The 24,407-nt window shown below is 36.5% G+C and overlaps 1 protein-coding gene across 1 annotated transcript in view; it reads left to right on the top strand.

Annotated features, from left to right (window-relative positions):
• The window catches only part of TTC6 (tetratricopeptide repeat domain 6), a 200,619-nt gene that overhangs the window by 49,086 nt on the left and 127,126 nt on the right, over nt 1-24,407 (top strand). The window contains exons 2-3 of the mRNA XM_060163954.1: nt 12,446-12,514; nt 17,307-17,516. Coding sequence (XP_060019937.1) covers nt 12,446-12,514; nt 17,307-17,516 — 279 coding nt within the window. The remainder of the gene's footprint in view (nt 1-12,445; nt 12,515-17,306; nt 17,517-24,407) is intronic.

The following is a 24,407-nucleotide window of genomic DNA, read 5'->3' as shown; positions in this document are numbered from 1 at the left end:
AAAATTAACCACCTTAAAGTTCACAATTTAGTGGCATCTAGTACATTCACGATGTTGAGCAACTATCACCTCCATTTGGTTCCAAAATGATTTCATCATCCCCAAAGGATATCCCACATGCATCACTCTCCATCTACTGCCCCTCTCCAGCCCCTGGCAACCACAAGTTGGTTTTCTGTCTCAAGGGATTTACCTCTTCTGGATGTTTCATATAAATGGAATCATGCAATATATGACCTCTTGTGTCTGGTGTCTCAATTAACATAATTTTGAGGTTCATTTATGTTTTAGCATGTATTAGTACTTCACTTCTTTTTTTTTTGCTGAATAATATTCCATTGTCAGTTGATAGGTATTCAGGTTATTTCCACGCTTTGGCAATTGTGAATAGTGTTACTAAGAACACTGATGTACAAATGTTTGTTTGAATACCTGCTTTCAATTCTTTTGGACATTTTTCTAAAAGTGGAAATGCTGGATCGTATGGTAATTCTATGTTTAAGTTTTTGAGTAACCACCAAACTTTTTTATTGTGGCTGTACCCTTTAAGTTCCCACCAGCAATGTATAAGGGTTTTAATTTCTCCACATCCTCACCAGCTTTTGTTGTTGTCTGTTTTTTCTTCCTATTATAGCATCCTATCTGGTGTGAAGTGCTGTTTCATTGTGATTTTTTTTTTTTTTTTTTTGGCTGCACTGCGTAGCGTGCAGCATCTTAGTCCCCCAACCAGGGATCAAACCCGCACCTTGCAGAATCTTAACCACTGGCCTGCCAGGGAAGTCCCTGTATTTCACTGTGATTTTGATTTGTGTTTCCCTAATGAATATCTTTTCATATGCTTGTTGGCTGTTTGTATATCTTCTTTGGAGGAATGTCTATTCAAGTCCTTTGCACATTTTTTTTTGACTGTATAAAAATGAAAATTTATTGGCTATTTTCTCTCCTGTGATTTCCTTCTCACTTTCACTAAATAAATCACAGGGTTTTGTAAGTCAGAGAGTTAGTGCTTCAACTCCCGGAATATTTTTATTGCATGTTAGTGTCAAGATTGTGCCAAAGGAAAGAACACTAGACGGTTTTCTGTTGCATGGTAATATTATAATATTAATGATGAACAAGTGATTCTGAGAGGAAAAGCATACTTGTGTGAGAAATGCTGAAGTCGTTGACACTAAAGAATGATTAGTATTAGGATTAAGGTCAGAGAGAGTGGGGTGGTCAGGAGAGTTACAACGGGTAGGAAGAGGGAGGGAGGGAAATTCTTAAGCTAAATAATCAGGACAGCTCCTTTGATTCCCTCCTTTTGCTTTTCCCCAACTTCAAAATTACTAGTGTTATTGCCAAAGAGTATTATTAACTTCAAAGCTGAGATCGTTTGCCCATTTTTTAATTGGGATTTTTTTTGTTTTTGTTGAGTTCTAAGAGTTCTTTTTATATTCTGGATACATACCCTTATCAGATAAATGATTTGTAAATAGGTTGTTCTCCCGTTCTATAGGACCTCTCACTTTTGTGGCCTCTCCTGTCACGGAGCACAGGCTCTGGACAGGCAGGCTCAGCGGCCATGGCTCATGGGCCCAGCCTCTCCGCGGCACGTGGGATCTTCCTGGACCGGGGCACTAACCCGTGTCCCCTGCATCGGCAGGAGGACCCTCAACCACTGCGCCATCAGGGAAGCCCTCTTTTCACTTTTTGATGCATGAAAATTTTTGATTTTGATGAAGTCCAAATTTATTTTCTTATGCTTTTAGTGTCATTTCTGAAAATCTGTTACTAAATCCAAGGTCATGAAGATTTACCCTTACGTTTTCTTCTAATAATTTTACAGTTCTTACACTTAGGTATTTGATCTATTTTGAGTTAATTTTTGTATAACATGTGAGATGGGGAGCCATGTTGATATCCAGTTGTCCTGGCACTATCTGAAGAGATGATTTATACCCCTTTGAATGATCTTGGGACCCTTGTAAACATTAACAGTTGGATAAGATTATTTCAGGACTTTCAGTCCTATTCCATTGATTTAGATGTCTGTCCTTATGCTAGCACCACAGTTTTTAATTACCATAGCTTGATAGTAAGTTTTGAAATAGGGAAGTGTGAGTGCACCAACTTTATTTTTCTTTTTCAAGATTGTTTTGCCAATTCAGGGTCCTTTTCAATTCAATTTGAATTTTTGGATCAGCTTTTCTATTTCTGCAAAAACAGGCCTTTAGGATTTTGATACAGATTGCATTGAATCTGTAGATTGCTATGGGGAATCTTGCCATCTTAATATTAAGTCTTCCCATCCATGAACCTGTGATGTCTTTTCTTTTATTTAGGTCTTCTTTAATTTCTTTCAGCAATGTTTTATAGAAGTCTTGTGTCTACTTGGTTAAATTTATTCCTAAGTATTTTATTCTCATCGACGCTATTGTAAATGGAAAGTTTTCTTAATTTCATTTTTAGATTGTTCATTGTTAGTGTATAGAAATTTAATACTTTAAAATATTTTTATATTGTACCTGCAACTTTAATGAATTTATTTATTAGCTCTAATAGTTTTTTGGTACTATTTATGGTTTTCTATATATAAGATCATATCATCTGTGAATAAAGATAATTTTACTTCTTCTTGTGCAATTTGGATGCCTTTTATTTCTTTTTCTTGCCTAATTCCTTCAACTAGAGTTTCCAGTACTATGTTGAATAGAAGTGGTGAAATTGAGCATCATTGTTCCTGATATTAGGGGGAAAACTTTCAGTCTTTTACCATTGAGTATAATGTTAGCTCTCGGTTTTTCATAAATATCCTTTGTCAAGTTGAGGAAGTTCCATTCTATTCCCAGTTTTTTGAGTGTTTTTTGTTTTTGTCCTAACCACAAAAGGGTTTTGGACTTTGTCAGATCCTTTTTCTGTAACAATTGAGGTGATCATGTTTTTTTTTTTTTCCCCTTCATTCTATTAATGGGGTGTATTACATTGATTGCTTTTTATGTTGACCCATTCTTGCACACTTGGGATATACCCCACTTGGTCATGTCTTATGATCATTAAAATTTGCTGCTGGTTCAGTTTGCCAGTAATTTGTTGAGGATTTTTGCATCTATATTCATAAGAAAAATTATCTATAGTTTTCTTGTAATGTCTCTATCTGGCTTTGGTATCAGAGTTATGCTGGCCTCACAGAATGAGTCAGGAAGTGTTTCCTCTTCTTCTATTTTTTGAAAAGTTTGAGAAAGGTTGTTTGGTAGAATTCACCAGTGAAACCATCTGGTCCTGGACTTTAATTTGTTGGAAGGTTTTAATTTTTTTATTTTATTTATTTATTTTTTTGCAGTACGTGGGCCTCTCACTGTTGCGGCCTCTCCTGTTGTGGAGCACAGGCTCCGGACACGCAGGCTCAGCAGCCATGGCTCACGGGCCTAGCTGCTCCGCGGCACATGGGATCTTCCCGGACCGGGACACGAACCTGTGTCCCCTGCATCGGCAGGTGGACTCTCAACCACTGCGCCACCAGGGAAGCCCTGTTGGAAGGTTTTTGATTACTGATTCAATCTCTTGCTATAGGTCTGATCAAATTTTCTGCTTTCTCTTAGGTCGGTTTTAGTAGTTTTCTTGTATTTTAAAATGTAATTCTTGACATTTACACTCAGTTTTGTTAGCCATTTAAAACTTATTTAGACTATTATTTATGTTTAAAGTTTCATTGCATACCACTTTTACTCATCTATTTTTATACTTTAACTTTTTATTTTGGAGCACTTAATTGCATCTTCAAATAATTTTTCTAGAAGGTTATTTCATGTATGGTGGGTTTTCTGAGCTGAGTATATCTGTGATCCCCACTGCAAAGGAGACATGCAGAGTTCTGAGCCAAAAGGAGAGGATGTCCCTGTTCTCTCTTGTGTAGGCTCATTGTCAAGGAGTTCTTTGTGTGTCTCTTAGGTTCATGGAATCACCTGTGAAGTGTTCCTTTAGCTTCTGTCTGTAGAAGCTTCTAAGGACCAGGCACCAGTGTCTGAGACAGATTCCACTGTTTTCCTAATCATCCAACCTTCCCACTGTTGTCTGCCTTAAACCCTCTCTGCATTTCCTGCCCAAATTGACCATTAGGAACTCTGCCGACAGGTCAGCATTTGCTTCCAGAATCTGTCAGAATATCTTTTTCTGGGCACAAACTTACACATCTGCTACATTTCTAATTAAATATTTTATAGCATATGTTTAGGTGTGCTTTTATTTTCACTGATTTTTTTTCCCTGGAACATGACAACGCAAACCCTTTTAACTTACCTATACCTTTTTAAAAAATCAGTTAAATCATTTTGTATCCAGCTACTCATTTTTGCTTTTATTTACTTTTACATTAAAAAAACATCATTTATCCTCACATTGTCTCTTCATTTTCTCTGATTTTATTACTATCTTCCTATTGCTTCCACCTCCATCCCCCCCATCGCCCTTTGGTCATTTTCCTCTATATTTTGGAAGACCTTATAATTTGTCCTCTACCATCTGATTTGATTTTTTTTCATTAACATATTTTAAAATCTGCTTTTTAAGATGTGTTTAAATATTTTAATACTATTATTGCATTTTATTTTTCTTCAAACCTTCTTAGTTGATTCAGTTTGTTTCATTTTTATCTTGCAGGTTTCAACTCAGTATCTTTACTCTGCATGGATTTCTATATTTTTTGGCAGAATTCATATCTTCTTGCATCTTTTGAGCACATTACACAATTTAAAAAAAAATTATTCCTTTGGTATTTTAGAGTGTTGTCTCTTTTCCCTTATCCTGCAATGGTTTTCCATAGGCCTTAAGTTGCCTTTTTCTCTTTATTCATGAAATGAATATGTTCTTTAAATCTAGAAGTTTATTCTAATATAAAATAAAAAAATTTAAAAAATCATTAAAATTATATGACCTTAAAAAAAAAGTCTAGAAGTTTATGAACTGAATGCGTTTGTGGGCTTCTTTTACCCTGCACTGTTTTCCAGAGCCCTATCTATTGAGTAGGTTGACTTGCCAAGCTCTGAGTCTCACTTCCTGGTTCTAGTAAGCTTTCACTATGGAATCTCTATTTCACTGTAGTGTAGTCTTCTTCAGTACCCATGGTATGGTTTTCTAAAATGTTGAACTAATGAAAAGTGTGAAAAGCTGTAGGTTTCTTTTTGTACTGTTTTTATCCCCTATTTATTTTACTTTATATATATATATATATATATATATATATTTATTTATTTATTTATTTATTTTTGTGGTACACAGGCCTCTCACTGTTGTGGCCTCTCCCATTGCAGAGCACAGGCTCCGGACATGCAGGCTCAGCAGCCATGGCTCACGGGCCTAGCCGCTCCACGGCATGTGGGATCTTCCCGGACCGGGGCACGAACCCGTGTCCCCTGCATTGGCAGGCGGACTCTCAACCACTGTGCCACCAGGGAAGCCCCTACTTTATATTTTTAACTTATTTTCTTAATGGTTACCTTTGAAATTATAATTAACATCCCAACATAATAATCTGATTCAGGTTTATACAACTTAATTTCAATAATATAAAAAATTTGCTCCTGTATAGCTCTGTTCCCCACTCTTTGTGATGCTGTTGTCATGTAAATTATATTTTTAATGCAATATGTGTCCATCAACACATATTTATAATTATTGTTTTATTCATTTTTATTTTAAATCAGATAGGAGGAGAGAAAAGTTACAAACAAAAATTTTATTTGTATTGTCTTATATATTTACCTATTTACTTTTACCAGTGCTCTTTATTTTTCATGTGTATTTGAGTTATTGTCTAGTGTCTTTTCATTTCAGCCTGAAGACTCACTTTAGTGTTTCTTGTAGGGCGATTATATTATTGACAAACTCTCTTAGTTTTGTTTATTTGGGAATATCTTCATTCCTCCTTCATTTTTGAAGGATAGTTTTGTTGGATTTAGAATTCTTGGTTGACATTTTTTTTCTTTTAGCACTCTGAATATGTCATCCCACTGCCTTTTAACCACCATGGTTTCTGATGAGAAATCAGTTGTTGATCTTACTGAGGATTCCTTATAGGTGTTGAGTTGCTTTTCTCTTGCTGCTTTCAAGATTTTCTCTGTTTTTGAATAGTTTGACAGTTTGGTTATGGTGTGTTTAGCTTCTTTGATATGTAGATGATTTCACAAGGGAAATTTTCTGCCATTATTTCTTCCAATATCCTTTCTGCCTTCCCCTCTTCTTTTGGAACTCCCATTTTGCTTGATGGTGACCCACAGGTCTCTAGGGCTCTGTTCAGTTTTCTTCATTACTTTTTCTTTTTCTTTTTTTTCCTCAGACTGAATAACCTCAACTGACCTATCTTCATGTTCACCAATTTTTCTTCTCAGTCTGCTCATATTTCTACTGAGCACCTCTATTGAATTTTTCATTTCAGTTAGTGAACTTTTCAGAATTTCTATTTGGTTCATTTTTATAACTTCTATTTCTTTATTGATATTGTCTTTTTGATGAGACATTATTGTCATACTTGCCTTCAGTTGTTTAGACATGGTGATTTAAAGTCTTTGTCCAACATCTGCGCTTCCCCAAGGATGGTTCTTTTGATTGTCTTGTTTCCTGTGTTGAGCCATACTTTCTTTGTTCTTTGCATATCTCATATTTTTTGTTATAAATCAGTCATTTAAAATAATATAATGTGATAATTGTGGAAATAAGGTCCTCCTTCTCCCCCACCAGGGTTTGTTGTTGTTTTGCTGTTGTAGTTCTTATTGTTATCATTTAAAAAATTTTAGTGGCTTTCTTGAACTAATTTTGTAAAGTCTGTATTTTTAGTCATGTATGGCCACTGAAGTCTCTGCTTGCTAAGCTTAGTGATCAGGTGATGACTGAATATAGATTTCCTTGAATGCCTGGAACCAATGTCTTTCAGTTTTTGCTAAGGGGCTCTTTTGTGTGTTGGGACACACCTTCAGTGCCCAGGTAGGCAGTTTAGAACTCTGCACTAGCCCTCACTTCCAGCTTAGCTAGAGCCTCAAGGTCAGTCAGATGTGAAAACTTAGGGCTTCTAGGTCTTTTCTGAGCATGTGCACAGCCCTTGGTATGTACTTCAGTGCAGTGTAAGTGCCTGACAATTAGCTTTTTTGGTTTTAATGTAATTGCCTAACATTAAACTTTTGATTCCTGAGGCATCCAATTCAAAGACATCCATCTTGAATAAACACATTGCCAGCTACACAACTAGATTAAGAGCCAGACCACCTCACCCATGAAGTTCCCCCTTTTGGAAATCTCTGGTTGATCTAGATAACTGACTGCTTGACTGAACACTTTGATTCCCACCCTTATGTTTTAAATTCATCAATAGCGAGTGAACCTGTAAAACCCTGGGCACCCCACCCTTTATACTAATAAAGTCAGAACCCCAGGTCCATTCTCCCTCCACCCACTTCTCTCTATCTGCCTGTGATCTCACTGTGTGGCCCCAGGTATGCTGTGTATCTTTCAGGACTCATAAATAATAAGCCTGACTTTTCAAAGTTCCCAGATGGTTTTGCTGAGGTATACCTTGCAATCATAATGGTGCCTCCAGTCAGAGAAATGTCTGTGGGGCCTTGACACAAATAGTATGAGCCCAGTTGAGTGCTCACAAGCATTTCTAGTGATAGCATCACTACTGATAGGCTGAGACTGACTCAGAACAATCAAACTACACATTTATATGGCCTAGTCACTCAAATATTTATTTTATTGTTATCTTTCTTTTTCAAGGCTACAGCTGAGCTGGACAGAAGAGTATGGGAATAGAAAGTTACAACAGTAAAAAACGAATTGTTCTTACTGAGATTCATTAGTCTTTGATGAACAAGTGCTCCTTAGGTTACTATAAGTCTTTCAACAATAAATTATGAGGCACAGAGATAAACAAGAAAATATGGCCCAGACACAGAAAAAAATTAATAGAAACTGTCGTTGAAGAAGGACATTGGACTTATTAGACAAATACTTTAAATTTTCATATATTTTTGTCTTCATACTTATTTTATTGGGTAGTTTGGAGAGGCTATTTTTGGCCATTTTGATGCCCTTTTAACCTGGCCTTTTGTGCTCAACACAATGGTTTTGAGAGTCATTCATTTCATTGCTTATATTAATAGCTAACTTTTATTTTGAGAAAGGGATCTTAACTGGTTATTGCTGGTATGAAATTTCATTTGTTGAATTTGTTAGATGTGCCTTTTACCTCTACTCTGGTCTGATAGTTTTTCAATTGATTTTCTTTTTTCCACCAAATATATGGTCTAATTAATATATTTCTAGTTACTTTTAACTCAGAAATAGGTTGAATTTTATTGATGATTTTTGTAAGCAATTATTGAAAGGATCATATGAATTTCCATGTTAATCTGTTAATCTTGTAAATTGGCAATGAGTTATCCATCCATTTTGGGGAAAAATTTCCTTTGTCAAGATGCATTGTTTCTAAATATGCTGATTAGTTAGATTTGCAAATATTTTAATTGGGGATTTTTGCATTTATGTTTACAAGTGATGTAAGCTGTAGGTTTCTTTATTAAGATGTTTTTATCCATTTTTGACATTTTTATGTTACCTACATTAATATGTGGAGAAATATCTTTTTTTAATCATGATATATTTCAATTGTAGAACACATACTCTTCACTCAGATTTTTCAAAATTTATTTCTTTTTTTTACCATATTCACTTCCGATTGTTTAAATAAATAGAAAATTACAAGTAAAGTAGAGGCCCCCTTCCTTTGTACCTCTTTCCAGTAATTCTCTTCCACCTCAGATGTGAACAATATCCTGAATTTGGTGTTCATTGTTGTCATGTTTTTATACTTTAATGATGTATTTATAAAGCTAAAAGGTGGTGAAGAATTTTTTGTAGGATTTCACATTTAAAATTAGCTGTTTAGTTTTTATATTTGTAAAAAGTGTAGTCTCTGGAGCCAGATAGTCTTTGTTTGAAATATCTAACTATAATAGTGAATTTTTCTGCTTCTGTTTTCAGTTCTTTTAGTTTTTGTTTTATGCCCTTTGTAGCTTTGTCATCAGTGCATACTATAGGTCTTCTGAGGCACTTGACTCTTTTTTTTTATTATGCAGTGATCCGATTTTTCCTTCTAATACTTCATGTTTTGGAGTCTGCCTTGTCTGATGTTAATATAGCCATGCCAGTTTTCTTATGCTAGTGTTTGCCTGTTATATTTTCCTTCATCCTTTTACTTTTAACCTATTTGTGTCTTTATACTTAAAGTAGGTTTCCCATAGCAATCATATAGTAGGATCTTGTTTTTTCTGCAGTGTGACAGTCTTTGTCTTTTAACTGGAATGGTTAGCACCATTTACATGCAAGTATTGATATGGTTGGGTTTGTATTTATATCTTGCTATTTGCTTTCTATTTGTCACATTTGTTCTTTGCCCCCTTTTTCCTCTCTACCTGCCTTCTTTTGATTAATTTTTAGCATTTCATGCTATTTCATACTGTTAGCTTATTTACCTTTTTGTTTTATTGTTTTAGTGAGTGCTATGGGGTTTACAATATGCATATTTTAACTTATCCCAGGAAATCATATATAGTATAAGAAACTTACAGCCGTATACTTCTTTTTCTCTTCTTCTGTTATTGTGATCTCATTTGTGTATACTTCATATCTATACAAGTTATAAATCTCAAAATATATCATTTTTAATTTAAACGGTCTGTTATATTTTCAAAAACTTCAAAAAGGGAAAAAGTCTTTTTTATTTACCCACTTTTAAAATCATTTTATCATTTATTTTCATTGTGTGCATTCAAGTTTTACTCCTTCTGCTTGAAGAATTTCCTTTAACATTTTTTGTAGGCCAAGTTTGATGGCAATAAATTTTTCACCTCGTGTTTGCTACAAAAGTATTTCACCTTCAGTTTTAAAAGATATTTTTTCTGGATATGGTATTCTATGTGGACAGTTGTTTTCTTTCAGTACAGGTACTCTAAATATGTTGCTTTATTGTCTTCTGTCTTGCACTGTTCTGACACGAAACCTGCAGTATTAATTTGTGGTAATTAGTTGCCAGTAATTCTTTATGTCTTTGTACTTATTGTTTCTCTGGATGCTACTAAGACTTTTTCCTGTATTACTGTTGTTTTTTCTTTTCATTTTGATTATAATGTGCTTGATGCAGTGTTCTTTGTGTGTTTTTGCTTGTGGTTCATGGAGCTTTTTGCACCAGGGGTTTATAGTTGTTATCAAATTTAGAAAAATGTTGGCTATTTTTTGTACAAATATTTTCTGCTCTCTTCACACCCTCCTTTCTGTGACTCTAATTCAATATATGTCAGTTTGACTGTTAATTTTGTTTCAATTTTTATTTCTCTAGGTGATTTATTTTGTATGGTTTCTATTGCTATGTCTTTAAATGATCTTTTCTTCTGCAGTGTTTTCTCTGATATTTATGCCACTCAGTGAAATTTTTATTTCAGATAGTGGACATTTTATCTGGACATTCCATTTGATTCTGTTGTTTATCTTACATTTGCTCCTCATTATGTTTACATCTTTGAAATTTATAATATTTATGTTAGAAGTTTCAAGATCCTTATTTCTTAATTCCAATGTCTCTGCTATTTCTGGGTCCTTTTCTGTTTTTTTCTTCTGGTTATGTGTTACATACTCATGCCTCTTCATATGACTGGTAACTTTGATTAGGTGCTGAACATTGTGAATTTTACATTGTAGAGTACTGGATTTTGTTGTCTTCCTTTACAAAGGGTCAGTTTGTTCTGTTAGGCAGTTAAGCTACTTGAAGATCAGCTTGATCTTTTTAAGTATTATTTTAAAGTATTGTCAATGTCCAGAGAAGCTATTACTCTAGGACTAATGTATGATCCATCTGAGGTTTGTAATGAATGTATTGGGTTGGCCAAAAAGTTCATTCGGTTTTTTCCATAAGATCTTATGGAAAAACTCAAACAAACTTCTTGGCCAACCCAATACCATGTATTAAGAATGTCTGGTGGGAGATCTAATGACTCCTAGCACTGTGTGAGCTCTGGGAATCGTGGCTTCAGCTCTTTGGTAATTGCTTCTTTTCCCCCGGCAGTTTTTCTTTGTCTGACCTCATGGGTTTCACCATTGTACAAGCAGATTGATGTTCAGCCAAAGACTCAAGGATTCTATGCAGATTTCTGGAGCTCTTTCTCTATGCAGCTCCCTCCTCCCCATAATATGCCCTACAAATTCTACCCTCTTTGTCTTTTCCTTACTCTAATTTCTGTCTCTTTAACTCAGTGAGATACCTGTGCTCTGTGTGATTTCTCTCTCCTTGTGCTGTGGTCTGGAAACTGTGTAAGGCAGAAATCCGGGGTGATTTAGCTCTTAGCCTTTTTTGTTTCCATTCTCTTAGTCATTATAGTCTTGCACTGCCTGTTGTCCAACCCTAAAAGAGTTTTCCTTATATTTTGTCTAGTTTTATAGTTATTTTTGACAAGTGAGCAGAAGTAGAAGCTAGTAACCTCAGTTGAACGTTTTTATTAAGCAAAGTTAGAAAAGCAGTATTTTAAAGTACAAGGAATGCTTATATTTTGCTACTGACATTACTAAAAGGCTAGAGGAGAAAGGGACCTTGAAAAGTCATGAGCATCCATCTTAAGGATGATAAAACTGAGGTAAAGGGAAGCAAGATAACTTGCCTGTTGCTGTCTGGTCTGTGACATTACAATTTGGGCAGGAGCTGGGTCTCTCTATTCCTATTCATTGTTGGACACTGTAGTGCACTATCTTTTTACCACTGCAACTGAGTTGAGGATATATCATAGCAATTAGCATTAGTAATGATAAAAATGACACTAACAGTTCTACCCATTAACATTTTTTAAAAATATTTATTTATTTGGGTGCGCCGGGTCTAGTTGTGGCATGCAGTTTCTTGCCGCGTGCGGGATCTTCCTTTTGGAGTGTGGCAGCTTTAGTTGTGGCACGTGGGCTCCTTTAGTTGTGGCATGCAGGCTGTTAGTTGTGGCATGTGGGATCTAGTTCCCTGACCAGGGATCGAACCCAGGCCCCCTGCACTGGGAGCACGGAGTCTTAACCACTGGACAACCAGGGAAGTCCCCTCCATTAACATTTAAAATATATTTATATTCCTTCTCGCTCTTGGTTAGATTAAATTTTACTTTAGATTTTATCTTTCTTGCACAGCCATTTAAAAGCAGTATTTTATGGTATCTGATTTAATATTACCTAATTGTCTTATTAAATCTGATGATATATCTATAGAGCCCAGTAATTTAAAAAGCCTTAAAATTGGAACAATAGGCACAATATTTTTATTGTATCTTTTGTTCTATATTTCTCATTTACTGCATCATATTGACTAGCATTTTACTGCATTGAAGAATATGTCTCAGTGATTTTTAAAATTGACATTATTTTAATTGTTTTCTTTTTCTCCTTCAAGGATATTTCTTTAATGGGAAAAGTGTGCTGGCCAAAAACACCGCAAGTGCAAGCAGAGCAAGGACTGCAGGTAAGTATTAAGGAACCTCAAATGGTAAAGTCTTTAATAAAAAATCCTCCTTGCCTAAATTGAAGTAATAGTCTGCTTCTGTTGCTTGAATGTTAATCTAGAGAGTTAAAAAGATTCTCCTTATTTTAGAGGCGTGTTTAACTGTAAGCACATCTAATCTAATACCACATTGAGAGTCTTGGCTATTATGGCTCACCATTGCTGCCTATCATAGACCTTCGGAGCTAAGGCCCCAAACTCATTTCAGAAGGAAAAGATTTTAACAATTCTTCTCGTCTAAAGACATTTAGATCTAGAAGGTAGCTGGAGAATTAATTAAAAATTATTAGCTTCTAAGAAAGCATCACCTTATTCTTTATTTACCTAGAAGAATTGTGAAAAGCATTGACAAGGGGCATATTTTGTAGAGAAATATGGACACCTGGTGACAGAAGTTTGTTTCAGAAATAGAACTTCCTTTTCATCCATCATTGGCAAAATACTTATGGGATTCAAAGCAATCTGGAACACATTCCTTGTGAATGGGAAGTGCCTCCCTGTGCGTAGAAATCCACATTTACATAAAACAAATGATGGCACGATGATCCGTCTTTTACAAAGGATTTGTAAAATGGTATCATCAAATAACAAGCTCCTTTATTTCCTGAAAATATGATTCCACACACATAAAAATTCAGATCACAATTCAGTTTTAGGATAATATTTCATGTTTAGAAAATGTATTGAATCTTTTCTTTTCACAAAAATCATGGATCCTGTAATGTTAGAGTTGCTACAAATGGTTGACTACTAGAGTTTGAGATGCTTCTGGGTTGAGATCATGTATTTTTCTCCTCTGTATTCTCATCATCTGTCTCAAGACCCAGGATATATGGTACAATATGTGGATAAATCAATTTTGAAGCCTTACCACATATGCTATGGGCTTAAAACTGATATCTAGGGTAGCTGCCTCTAGGTGACACCATTTACAGGTAGATATCAAAACCTCTGAACTGTAAGTTTCTAATAGGTATAGTAAACTGATAATACAAGATCAGTTAGATTCAGAAAAATAGAAGTCTTCATTACTAGGATAAACTTGACTTAATACTATTCACTGAATATTCATATGAAGTATTAAGAAAAGATTATTCCATTTTGAAGGAAACTATGAAAAGGCCAATTATCAGATACCTAGCTTATACATCATCTTGATTATTTAGAATAAACATTTAAGCAAAAATACTAATTGCTTTGTAATTCTGTAGGAACCATACCCTCAGCTTTGACATTTACAAGCAATTACTGGACCTCTTCTGGTCACTGGCTTTTTAAGAGGAAGCTTCCCACTTCTGTACATGTATAATACTTTTTAAGCTGATACCTGGCCATGGTAAAAAAAGCTCCTCTGTGGTGTCTTTAATTCCAAACACATTTTTTGGATACCTGCTCTGTGCCAGAGAACAGAATTCTACCTGTTCACTTTACCTATGCCTTATATGCTTCCTGGACTGAGATTGGTCTGTGCAGCACTGGCCAGCAAGCACCCATCTGGAGAGGGCCTGCTCTTTCTAAGTGGTACCAGGCACCCTACCGTTACAGCATGGCAGCCTCAGCTGTGAGCATCTCAGTGCCACAGGCCAGAGTGCTCTTAGTTCTTCGATGTAATTTATTTTCTTTTAAAAAAGAACATTCTTAATGCAATATCTTTCCAAGTACCCACCATTTTAAATCTAATTGTTTTTGAATCATCATGGAGAATGATTTCCTCTCATACTTAACAAAAAAATCAAGGAATTCATTCATTCCTTTTCCTGTGATGTGGTGAGCATTGTTTTAGACATGGTTGATACAAAGATAGAAAATACAGCTCTTGCACTTGAGGAACTCATTGTATAGAGTAGACCAGTATATAAAGAGACAAAGTACAATACTGTTTAATAAATATTCTAAATAGAGACTAATTACATAGTAGAGAAAAAATGTATATAATTTCCTTTCATTCATTCACAAATAATTGCACAAGTTCTACAATGTTCTAAGTGCTTGAGGTATAAAAGACAGGTGAGACACAATTTCTTTCTTAAGAAATTCTCAAACTTGAAGGTTTTGAAGTACTCAAAATTTTTGGTCTCAGGATGGCTTTAAACCCTTAAAAAATATTTTAAGGACCCAAAGGAGTTTTTGTTTGTGTGGATTCAATCAACCAATATTTACCATACTAGAAACTGAAACTGAGAAAAACAGAAATTATTTATTCATTCATTTAAAATAATAACCAGCCTGTTATGCATTAACGTAAAACATATTTTTAGGAAAAGATAATGTGCAAAACAAAACAATTCAGCGAGAAGAGTAGGATTGTCTCACACTTTTTGCAAATGTCTTTAATATCTGGTTTAATAGAGAGCTAGATTCTCATATCTGCTTTTGCATTCAATCTGTTGTATGTGTTCTTTTGGTTGAAGTATATTAAGTAAGTCTAGTCTGATACAGATTAGAAGGGACTCATTTTAATAACCTTTCTTTTACATAGTTATGGATGGTCGTCTTTGTTAATACACCAAAACTCCACAAGTGATAGTTTCTTAAAGATTAGTTGCAGTGGAGAATCTGAAACCAGATAAATGAACTTATTGTGCATCATTACTTTAAAATTAATTGATCTACCTTGCTCCTTGAACAGACCTTTAACTCCCTGCATGATTTTGTACCTCATGTGTTAATTACTTGAAAAGTATTGACTCACTGTTTTACTCCTCAGTACTTTTTTATCATCAATGTAAATGTCAACACAGTGAAAAAGGAAAATAAGCCTTAATATTGTTATGAAAATAGTTCTGACATTGTAGATTCCCTGAAAGGGCCTAAACTGTCAGGAGTCTGTGGAGCACATTTTGAGAACCAGTCGTCTACTGTGTGGGCTAAAAAAAGGGTAAGAGAGTACAATTTGGATTCAGGTTGTTTAGGTTCAAACACTGTCCTGCTACTTAGTCTCAGTATGACCTTGGGCAGGTTACTTAACTAAGCCTCAGTTTCTTCATCCATAAAATGGGATTACAAAGAGTTCCTCTACTTCATGGAGTAGTGGTGAAGATTAAAATTAAATGAGATAATGCTCATATATGTTGACAATTATAGTGATGATTACTTAGACGAATGTAATATAGTGTGATATATGCTAAAATAGAGCAGGCCACAGGGTAGTGATAAGATCACTAATGGCTTTCTGGGTAGGCAAGGCTGGCAGAGTTCTGAGAGGGTCAGTTGAAGCTGGAGGATTACCCTTTCCCTCTCAAGTTTTTGAAGGGTGGAACCTTCATCTGGTCAGTCTCCCCAGCTAGACCCTGGTAGAGTGTGTTGAGGAAGCCAGGAGCAGACGGGGTCAAAAGAAAGGGAGTGATGAACAGTTCCAAAAGCTATGGAACATAAAATGAATGAGTTTGTCATAGGTAGACAATATAGGCTCATAACACATGTTACCCTTGTGTAGCTATTCTGCCATTTTATGGAAGGACTTTTTTTAACCCCTTTTTTACCAATGAGGAAAATGAGACTAAAAAGGGTTTAAAGTAACTTGACCAAGATTACACATCTATTGATAAGACACATCCAGGATTTGTATTAAGTCCTGTCTAGTTACAAAGCTCTTACTCTTTCCCCAGCACCATTGAGTAGCTTTATAAAAACACGAGCTCTAGATTAAAGTTATGTTTTACAAAAGTATATTTCTTGGTTTAGCCATGCTTTCCTACATAATAAAGAAACTTAAATAGTATTTGGAACTACTATATGCCATCTTTACCCCTTATTTTACTTATTAGCAAATGAGTGTGCCAGAGAGCAAAGTGATACAATTGCATTTTCAAGTCATTCTATAAAATTCAGATTCTATGTAAATCAGACTGTTTTTCTCATCTCTTAATTTGAGGCAGTGCTCATAATCCCAAATAATCTTGGTTTAAAATTGGGTAATACCCAAAATATGTCTATAAAGATACTTTCTTAAAGGCTTGGTGAGATGCACATTAAGTCAGTGAGACCTTTTTTTTTTTTTTTTTTTTGCGGTACGCGGGCCTCTCACTCTTGTGAGATGCTCCTCTCCCATTGCTGAGCACAGGCTCCGGACGCGCAGGCTCAGCGGCCGTGGCTCACGGGCCCAGCTGCTCCGCGGCATGTGGGATCTTCCCGGACCGGGGCACGAACCTGTGTCCCCTGCATCGGCAGGCGGACTCTCAACCACTGTGCCACCAGGGAAGCCCGTCAGTGAGACCTTTTTGAGAAACACAAAACAGGTGTAGGAGTGATATTTTGTGAGAATTTTTCATTAGGGCTTGGCACAGAGCTGGGGTGTCTGTGTGGTCTTCTTGGGGCCTCTGTGTCAGCTCTTCTCTGAGGGACTGAAGTCATGCTTCTGGAAGAGCATTTGGCTAGGAGGCATCTCATTGCTTAGGACCAAAGAACCTCAGGTTGGGCAGAGGTCATATATTTCAGTGGGCCTTGATTCTGTGTGAGTGTGGGTGAGAATCAGGGTAAGATTGGAGTCTTGTTATTTCCTTAGAGTTGTTGCATAATACAGGGGGGTAGCAGTATTTTCTGAGACAAGGGCCGAGGAAAATAATTTGCCACGCTTCATGTTTTTCTTAAGTCAATTTGAGTTTCTTTTTCTAAATCTTCACTTACTACCTCTGCTTAATTTCAGTCACGCATTTTCATAGTCATTTGTTGTCAGAGAGAAAACATTGCATAACTTAAAACTTTGGAAGGACCAATAAAAAGAGCATATTTGTACATTTACGTTTCCCAACAGAATGTGCTTGAGAAGCTTCCTGAAGCTGTATCAAGTACTTTCCAGATTGAACAAGAGGACGTATCGGAACGGGGAGTCTCAGATGCAGAAATCATATTATTTAAGCCTCAGGAGACTTTGGAAGTTCAGTCAGCAGATGAATCAAGTACACCTTTGGAAGGTGAACAGCCCACTGGTGATTCAAAAACAACCAAGCGGCTGTCTTTAAAGGTAAAACACTACTTATGTTGGAAACAGAGTTATGAGAGATGAGGATGTGTAGGTGTGAAGATATGGCCCAGAAAGGGCCAAGGCCTCTGGGAGGGTTCACCCTGAAAAAAGGGCCTTATATGTGAAAGCTGCTCATTTGGGAAAAGGGGACTTCTGTTTTCTCAGAGCTTTTAATCTCAAACCTAATTGCAACTCCAGGGAGAGAATAAAGATTTTTAAGGAGTGAGGGAACCTCAGGGCTTTCAGAAATTGACCAAGACTCTTCCTGTTACCGTCTTGAGAGAGTCAGGAACCTGTAGCCCAGGGACCTGGACTGGGTGAACTTTGTAGCCTTTGCCCCATTTAGGTTTATCCTACTCCCTGAGTTTTTTCCTACTGTGAGAATTTTATTTTATTGAGAATTTTATTCCACTTTATTTATGCATAATTTTCATAATTTTACCATATTTGTATATTGCCTTACTATTATTTACTTAGTACATTTCTTTAATTTGAGTCACTTTTTGACTTGAATAAATGAGTTTATTTAAAAATAGATATATTATTATTAGGATTTTAAAAAAAGCCACTTTTTCCTGAACCACAGCTTACTATCTTGGTATTATCTCCAGCAGTCTATTCTGACAGATCTAGATGGATACCCCTTCTTGCATAAACAACTTTTCTAGTCAGTCCCTCTCCTTCTGGGTTTCCCTCTCCCCACCAATGACCATGATCCTACTACTGTGCTTCGCCCAAGTGAACTAGCCATTAACAGTTCTTCAACTTTTGCCCCAAAATCCCAACTCTGAAACCTTAGATCTATCCATGACCTTATTGTTTTCTTGCCTCTCACAAAATAATCAGCCTCCAAGGCCTAGATTCCTCCTAAATATTATTGCTTATAATTTTTTTCTTCATTTTACAGTTGACCTTATGTCTGGATTAGTATAGTTGCCTCCTGGTTTTTATTCATTTCTCAAGTCCTACTTTCTTAGGTTCATCCTGCATGACACTAGCATACGGATCTTCCTGCAATAATAGATCATAAGGAAGATCCACAAGTAACAGGTGACACCACTGCTGTCGGGGGAAGGGACTTAGGCTGTGATTGGTGAATGACTTCATCAGAAGTCATGCTGTCTTCCTAAAGCTCACATTTGGGGTATGAAGTGAAGCTTGCCAAGGCTGAGTAACCGCACTCATTGCTAACTACTGCAGGTGCAGCCTGTGTGTTAGGCTGACACCTTCTAGGTGTGGAGAACTTAGAAGGCATCTTTTAAAACAATGGCATCTTGAAAGAGTGTTAGGTTTGTGGGTACAGGTAGTGTTTTTATCTATTCTCCTACCTGAGCATTGGGACTTTGGAAATAAAATGAGGGGCAAATGGTTAGCTGCTAAATGTGTCAAAGAAGGAAATGGATTTTCTGGACAGCGATTTAACCACAATGGCCTGTCAGGAATTTGAATCCCTCATTGAAAAAGTCCCATAGTGTTCATTCTTTTGGTTTGCTGTGGCTGATATTAAATATTATTAAGAAATATGCAAAATTATTTATTTTTGCTAAAAACAGTCATTTCCTAAGGTAACTAGGATTTATTGAGTGCTTACCACGTTTCAGCCACTTTGCTAAGTATTTTACATATGTTATCTTTTTTTCCCCCTGATAACAGCCCTATTATTACTTTCATTTTACAGTTAAAAAATATGAGTCATGAAGAAGATAACTAATTTGCACAGGTACAACCGTATGGCTAAGTTGTAGAGTCAGGACTTGAACTGAGGTGGTCTAATTCTGGATCCTTCACTCTTTGCCGCTTTGCAGCACTGCCCTTTTATAACAACAATGAACAGGTATCTGGTTAAGTACAAGACTCACAGTGGCAAAAATGACTATGGATGGAGTGTTCCTCACTTAACTAGGGGGAATGGTTTGATGAGAGAGACTTAGAGAACAGATTAAGAGGATTCTAAACTGAAACCAGAAGCGTTTCAAAAGGAGGAGAAGAGAATGTCTGATAAGACTTTATGGTTTATAGTTGTGAGATATTGTGGGACACATCAGAAATGCCAGAGAAAATAGTGCTGGAAGTTTTCTGACTCATCCCACCAAATCTTCACCTTGGATTTCTTTTATTTGTGGTAACATCTCAAGATCAGTCATTATCCGTGAGTTTTACCCTGTTTGGACATTTGAGGCCATAACGTTAGTCTCTAGCATCTCTGGCACAGGAATGAGGAACAGTATACTCCAGCAAGCCAGACCAGACTGGGGGGACAAGAAAACTTCTTCTGACATCACTCAGAGAAGTGTCACAGAGGTGTGATAAAGGAGAAATGCAGGACTTTCACTGCTCAGATACATGCCAGACAGTCTCATTCAGCAAAAAAAGTAGAGAATTTAATCAGTTGTTACTTTATTGACCATTTCTATCCTTAGAAGCTCATTAGTATGATAAAGGTTATTAGGTCTCTGGTCTAAGTCATGACCAACAAAAGGAGAAATTAGATAACAGCGACTCTGTGAAGAAATGACTGACAGAAGAACTGATGAGAGGATTGTTGAGCATTTTAGGAGGGAAAAAGTCTGTAAAAAAAATACATAGCTAGCACATGTCCTGAGATTCTAAGTAGAAGGAAGTTTCAGAGATGTGGGATACCCCAACCCCCCCCAACCCCGCAAATTTTCATAAAACAATTTTGAGTGATCTATTGCATTCAGAGTTTTAAAAGTATACAGAAGATGAAAGAAGAAACACATATCCATAGATAAACATAAAAGTGGCATGTGGCTATAACAATTATATCAGGAGAGCTAAGATCCAAAATGGGTTGAGGCCTGTGAATAATGCTCAGAATAAGAAAGTATTTTTTGGTGTTAGTTTTGCAGCAAAGAGAGAAAAAAGGAAGGATAACCCTGTCATTATGGATGAATAGTGTGATGACAACGGATGACAGAATGGTCTTAATTTATTTTTGGAGAAAGGTTGAGGTTTTAAGTAAACAGAACTATGACAAAGAGAAAGGGAAGCTGATAAAATGGTACTTTGCTTCTCTTAAATCTGACAAGGAGGATGATCCTTAGTTTAGAAAGAAGAGAAAAGAATTGAAAAAAGAAACTTGAAGCCTGAGATTGGTAAAAGATTTTAAGAGTTAACTTAGATATCTGATCCTGTTGGCTCAGATAGATAGGTTTAAGCCTGCTGTGCCCCTGTCAGCAGCGGCTTTGAGGAGCTGCCGCCATGGGAGAGGTGCTAGGAGCCTGGAGACTGGCAACTGCAAATCTGAGTTGTTTTTTTTTTTTTTTTTTTTTTTTTTTTGCGGTACGCAGCCCTCTCACCGTTGTGGCCTCTCCCGTTGTGGAGCACAGGCTCTGGACGCACAGGCCCAGCGGCCATGCCTCACGGGCCCAGCCACTCCGCGGCATGTGGGATCTTCCCGGACCGGGGCACGAACCCACGTCCCCTGCATCGGCAGGCGGACTCTCAACCACTGCGCCACCAGGGAAGCCCTGCAAATCTGAGTTTTATTTTTTCTTTTAAGAGTAAGAGTTATGGTTTCTGTAATGTGTGTACTGACCTTGGACAAAACTCTGGAATGATTAAATGAATCATTAAAATAATTGTGTTTGAGCCCTTATAAAAGGAAGGAGTAATCACCTGGAGCCAGCATGGGTTCCCTAAGGGCAAGCCATGGAAGACCAACCTTATTATTTATTTACTTTTTTGAGAATTACTAGAACAAACATAAGAAGAGTGTCAGACCTGGGGGTCAACACATGAGTATCATGGGGAAGAGCCTGGCATACCAGAAAACTTAATAAATATTAGTTATTGTTATTACCTTTTGGATTTCAGCAATCCATTTATGAAAGCCTCCTGATGACAGTTTTGTAGACAAGACTACAATCGGGTGAACTGCCAGGTGGATTTATAACTAGTTATGCAAAGGACAATTAGTCATGAAAGTCCCTAGTGGACTCTTACAGGGCTGTGTCCAATTCAGCTTATTTTCTGATAATTTGGTTGAGAATATGGAAGATTTACTGATTGGATTTGCAGGTAATGTCCAAAATGTGACTGGTAAGATTTGCTTGGTCAGACCTCAGATGAAATTTAACTGGGATAAATGTATGTATGGTTCTTTCTTTGGTTCCACAAACTAAGTGCACAGATATGGGATGGCATGACTTAGAGCAAATGTGGACAAGACTTCATGGTTTTAAGTTATAATTTAGGTTTGTGATAGGAAGATATGTGCAATCATAATTTGCATTGATTGATGATTACCATAAAAGAGGATCATCTTTCTCCTGGTGGATCTGATCACATCACACCTCAAATATTGTGTTCAGATCTAGGTGTCCAACCCCACGAGAGACACTGACAAATTAGAGACTGGAAGAGAGTGCTCAGGATGACAAGAGTATTTCAAAACCATGTCATGTAAGGTAGAGTTGAAAGGACTGGGGATGCTTATGTGGGGGAAAAGAACGCCCAGGGGAGTCAACTGTATTCGAATATTTGTCTGTCAAATGGAAGAGTACCAGATCATTCCTGTATGATCCTGATGTTTGAATTGAGACTGGTGGATGAAAGTTGTTAGGCTCAGTAATAAACAAACAAAAATTCTAACAACTGGAAAGATTTCAAAGAGAAAGTGGCTACCTTTGGATTTATCCAGGTCCTCTGTTTCTGATCATGTTCAAGTCGGGATGGATGGCCTTTGGTGGAGATAATATAGAGGAAATTCAGACATGAACTGGATGGTGAGACGGAATACTCATACTCTGAGCTTTCCTTATTCATCATCACTTCCTTACCGAAGACATTGCAATAGCTCTCTGCTTACAGCTGCATCGAGCCCAAACCCTCTACCTAATTTAGAAGAACCTCCCTTTATCTGGCCTCCTTCTATTTACTCAGTCATTCTCTGCTTTCCCCAAGGAACACCTCCCTGCTTTCTTCCTTAAATCTAGTCTCAAAAAAGGACAGAGCAACCCACAGAGAAAAATATCTTTGGATGAACTATTGCCATGAATTCTGCAAATTTCCTAAGGAATCTAGGAAAACAATACTCCTAATACCTATAATGATTAAAAGGCAATTATTCAAGAGACAAAAATGCATTTGGTTTTTCCCAAGCAGTGGAAATAGAAAACAATAAAGCTGTAAGAGGCATAAATTGGTAAACATTGTTCAAAATAGTTCTATAAAGCATTAAAGGTCATTTTGGCTTGTGCTTGCAACCAGCAGTCGTGCCAAACTTTAAGTAGCTAAAGGTAAGTTCTATTAGAAATACCAATCAAGAATAGTAGATTTATGGAGGGAAAAAAAATCTTATATTTTTCTTTAATAGTTTTAAGGCAGTAAATAGAATATTATGAATAAATATGGTACTAATATTTTTATTGCTATGAAGGTGTATATGGTAGAATTTAGGAAAAAATTTAGAAGAACATATCAACTCCACCTTTAGGATTTATATTCTGTTATAAAATACACATAGAAATTAGGAGTTTAAAAATACCGTGCACCATTAAATAGAGAGAAAGATCTAATGCTTGGCTACAGCTTTCCTTAATGGCGCATTTTATGTTTTTTCCAAGGTGAAATCATCAGAATTGTTGCAAATCAAAGGAAAAGAAGTTAAGCGAAGGCGGAAAAGTAAATTAGGAATTACACAACAGAGACAAAGAAAGGTTTCCAAGCCCCTGTGTGATCAAAACCTACCTAAAAAAAAGTAACTTCCTTAACTTTACAAATTTAAGTGTCTGAAGAGAAGTTATTCAGTAGTAGCATTGGTACCTGAAAGAGTGTTTTTAAAGGAAAACTAAATGTTTCAGGAATTCGTGTGTGAGATCCAACTTAAACCTTCTCACAGGAAGAGTTGGTGGCAGATAGTACAGTTAGGGATATGTATGTTGTACTCCACACTTTTTTTTTTTTCTGGCCACGCCACGTGGCACGTGGGATCTTAGTTTCCTGACTGGGGATGGAACCCGCGCCCCCTGCATTGGAAGTGTGGAGTCTTAACCACTGGACCCCCAGGGAAGTCCTCCACACTTCTTTCTACTCTTTTCTTTTTTTTTTTTTTTGACCAATATACTTAGTTTAATGACATAGCAATAGCTAGAATAAAAATATTAACATGTTAGATTTGATATTTTTGGTCACTGAAGTGCCTGATTTGGATTAACTGCTCATTATATTCGTTAATTTTGTTATGATCAAATAAAAGACAACCCAGCACAAAATGTCCATAGGCCAGTCGATTTGGAAATTTAGACGGCCTTATTTTTCTCTGCTATCATTTCATGTTTCATTCCCATCCCCCCCCACATATTTTCAATAGGGTTTCTTTTTACACAGGGGTACAACCATAATTTTGAATAATACTGTGTAAATGCAGTTTAGGTTTATGGTCTATCTTTTGCCAGTCATCTTGTTGAAACTCATTTTCTCCTTATTTTTCCACTAGGTTTTTATGGGTTGGTTTATTCTAGATTCTTCTTCATTTAACTCTTTATGGGGGCTTAAAGAAGCTTTAATTATTAGCTTTTGTTGTTGCTTAGGGCACTGAAAAGTGTGCAGGACGTGGAAGGCAACCTTTTTATGGCCAGCCTAAACTTTGTAAATGGATATGACTCACAATTTAGTAGCTGAGAGTAGACTCATGGGAAAAGAATGCCAAAGTTTATGAAAGAGTCAAATTGGCATTTAAGTGACCCTGTACATGCCATTGCTTATCTGCATTGCTTTAAGCTCATTTAGTTAGCAAGATTATGTATTAAAACAAATAGTGACAGCAGACAACAAGTATTTTACCTTCAATAAATAGTTACTGTCAGATTATCAATGAAGCAGAAACTTCTTGATTTTTTTTCCCTAAAAAACCTTGCATTTAGTGCA

Source organism: Lagenorhynchus albirostris, chromosome 1 (assembly GCF_949774975.1).
Source record: "Lagenorhynchus albirostris chromosome 1, mLagAlb1.1, whole genome shotgun sequence".
NCBI classification, from domain to species: domain Eukaryota; kingdom Metazoa; phylum Chordata; class Mammalia; order Artiodactyla; family Delphinidae; genus Lagenorhynchus; species Lagenorhynchus albirostris.
This window is presented reverse-complemented; position numbering and strand designations above follow the sequence as displayed.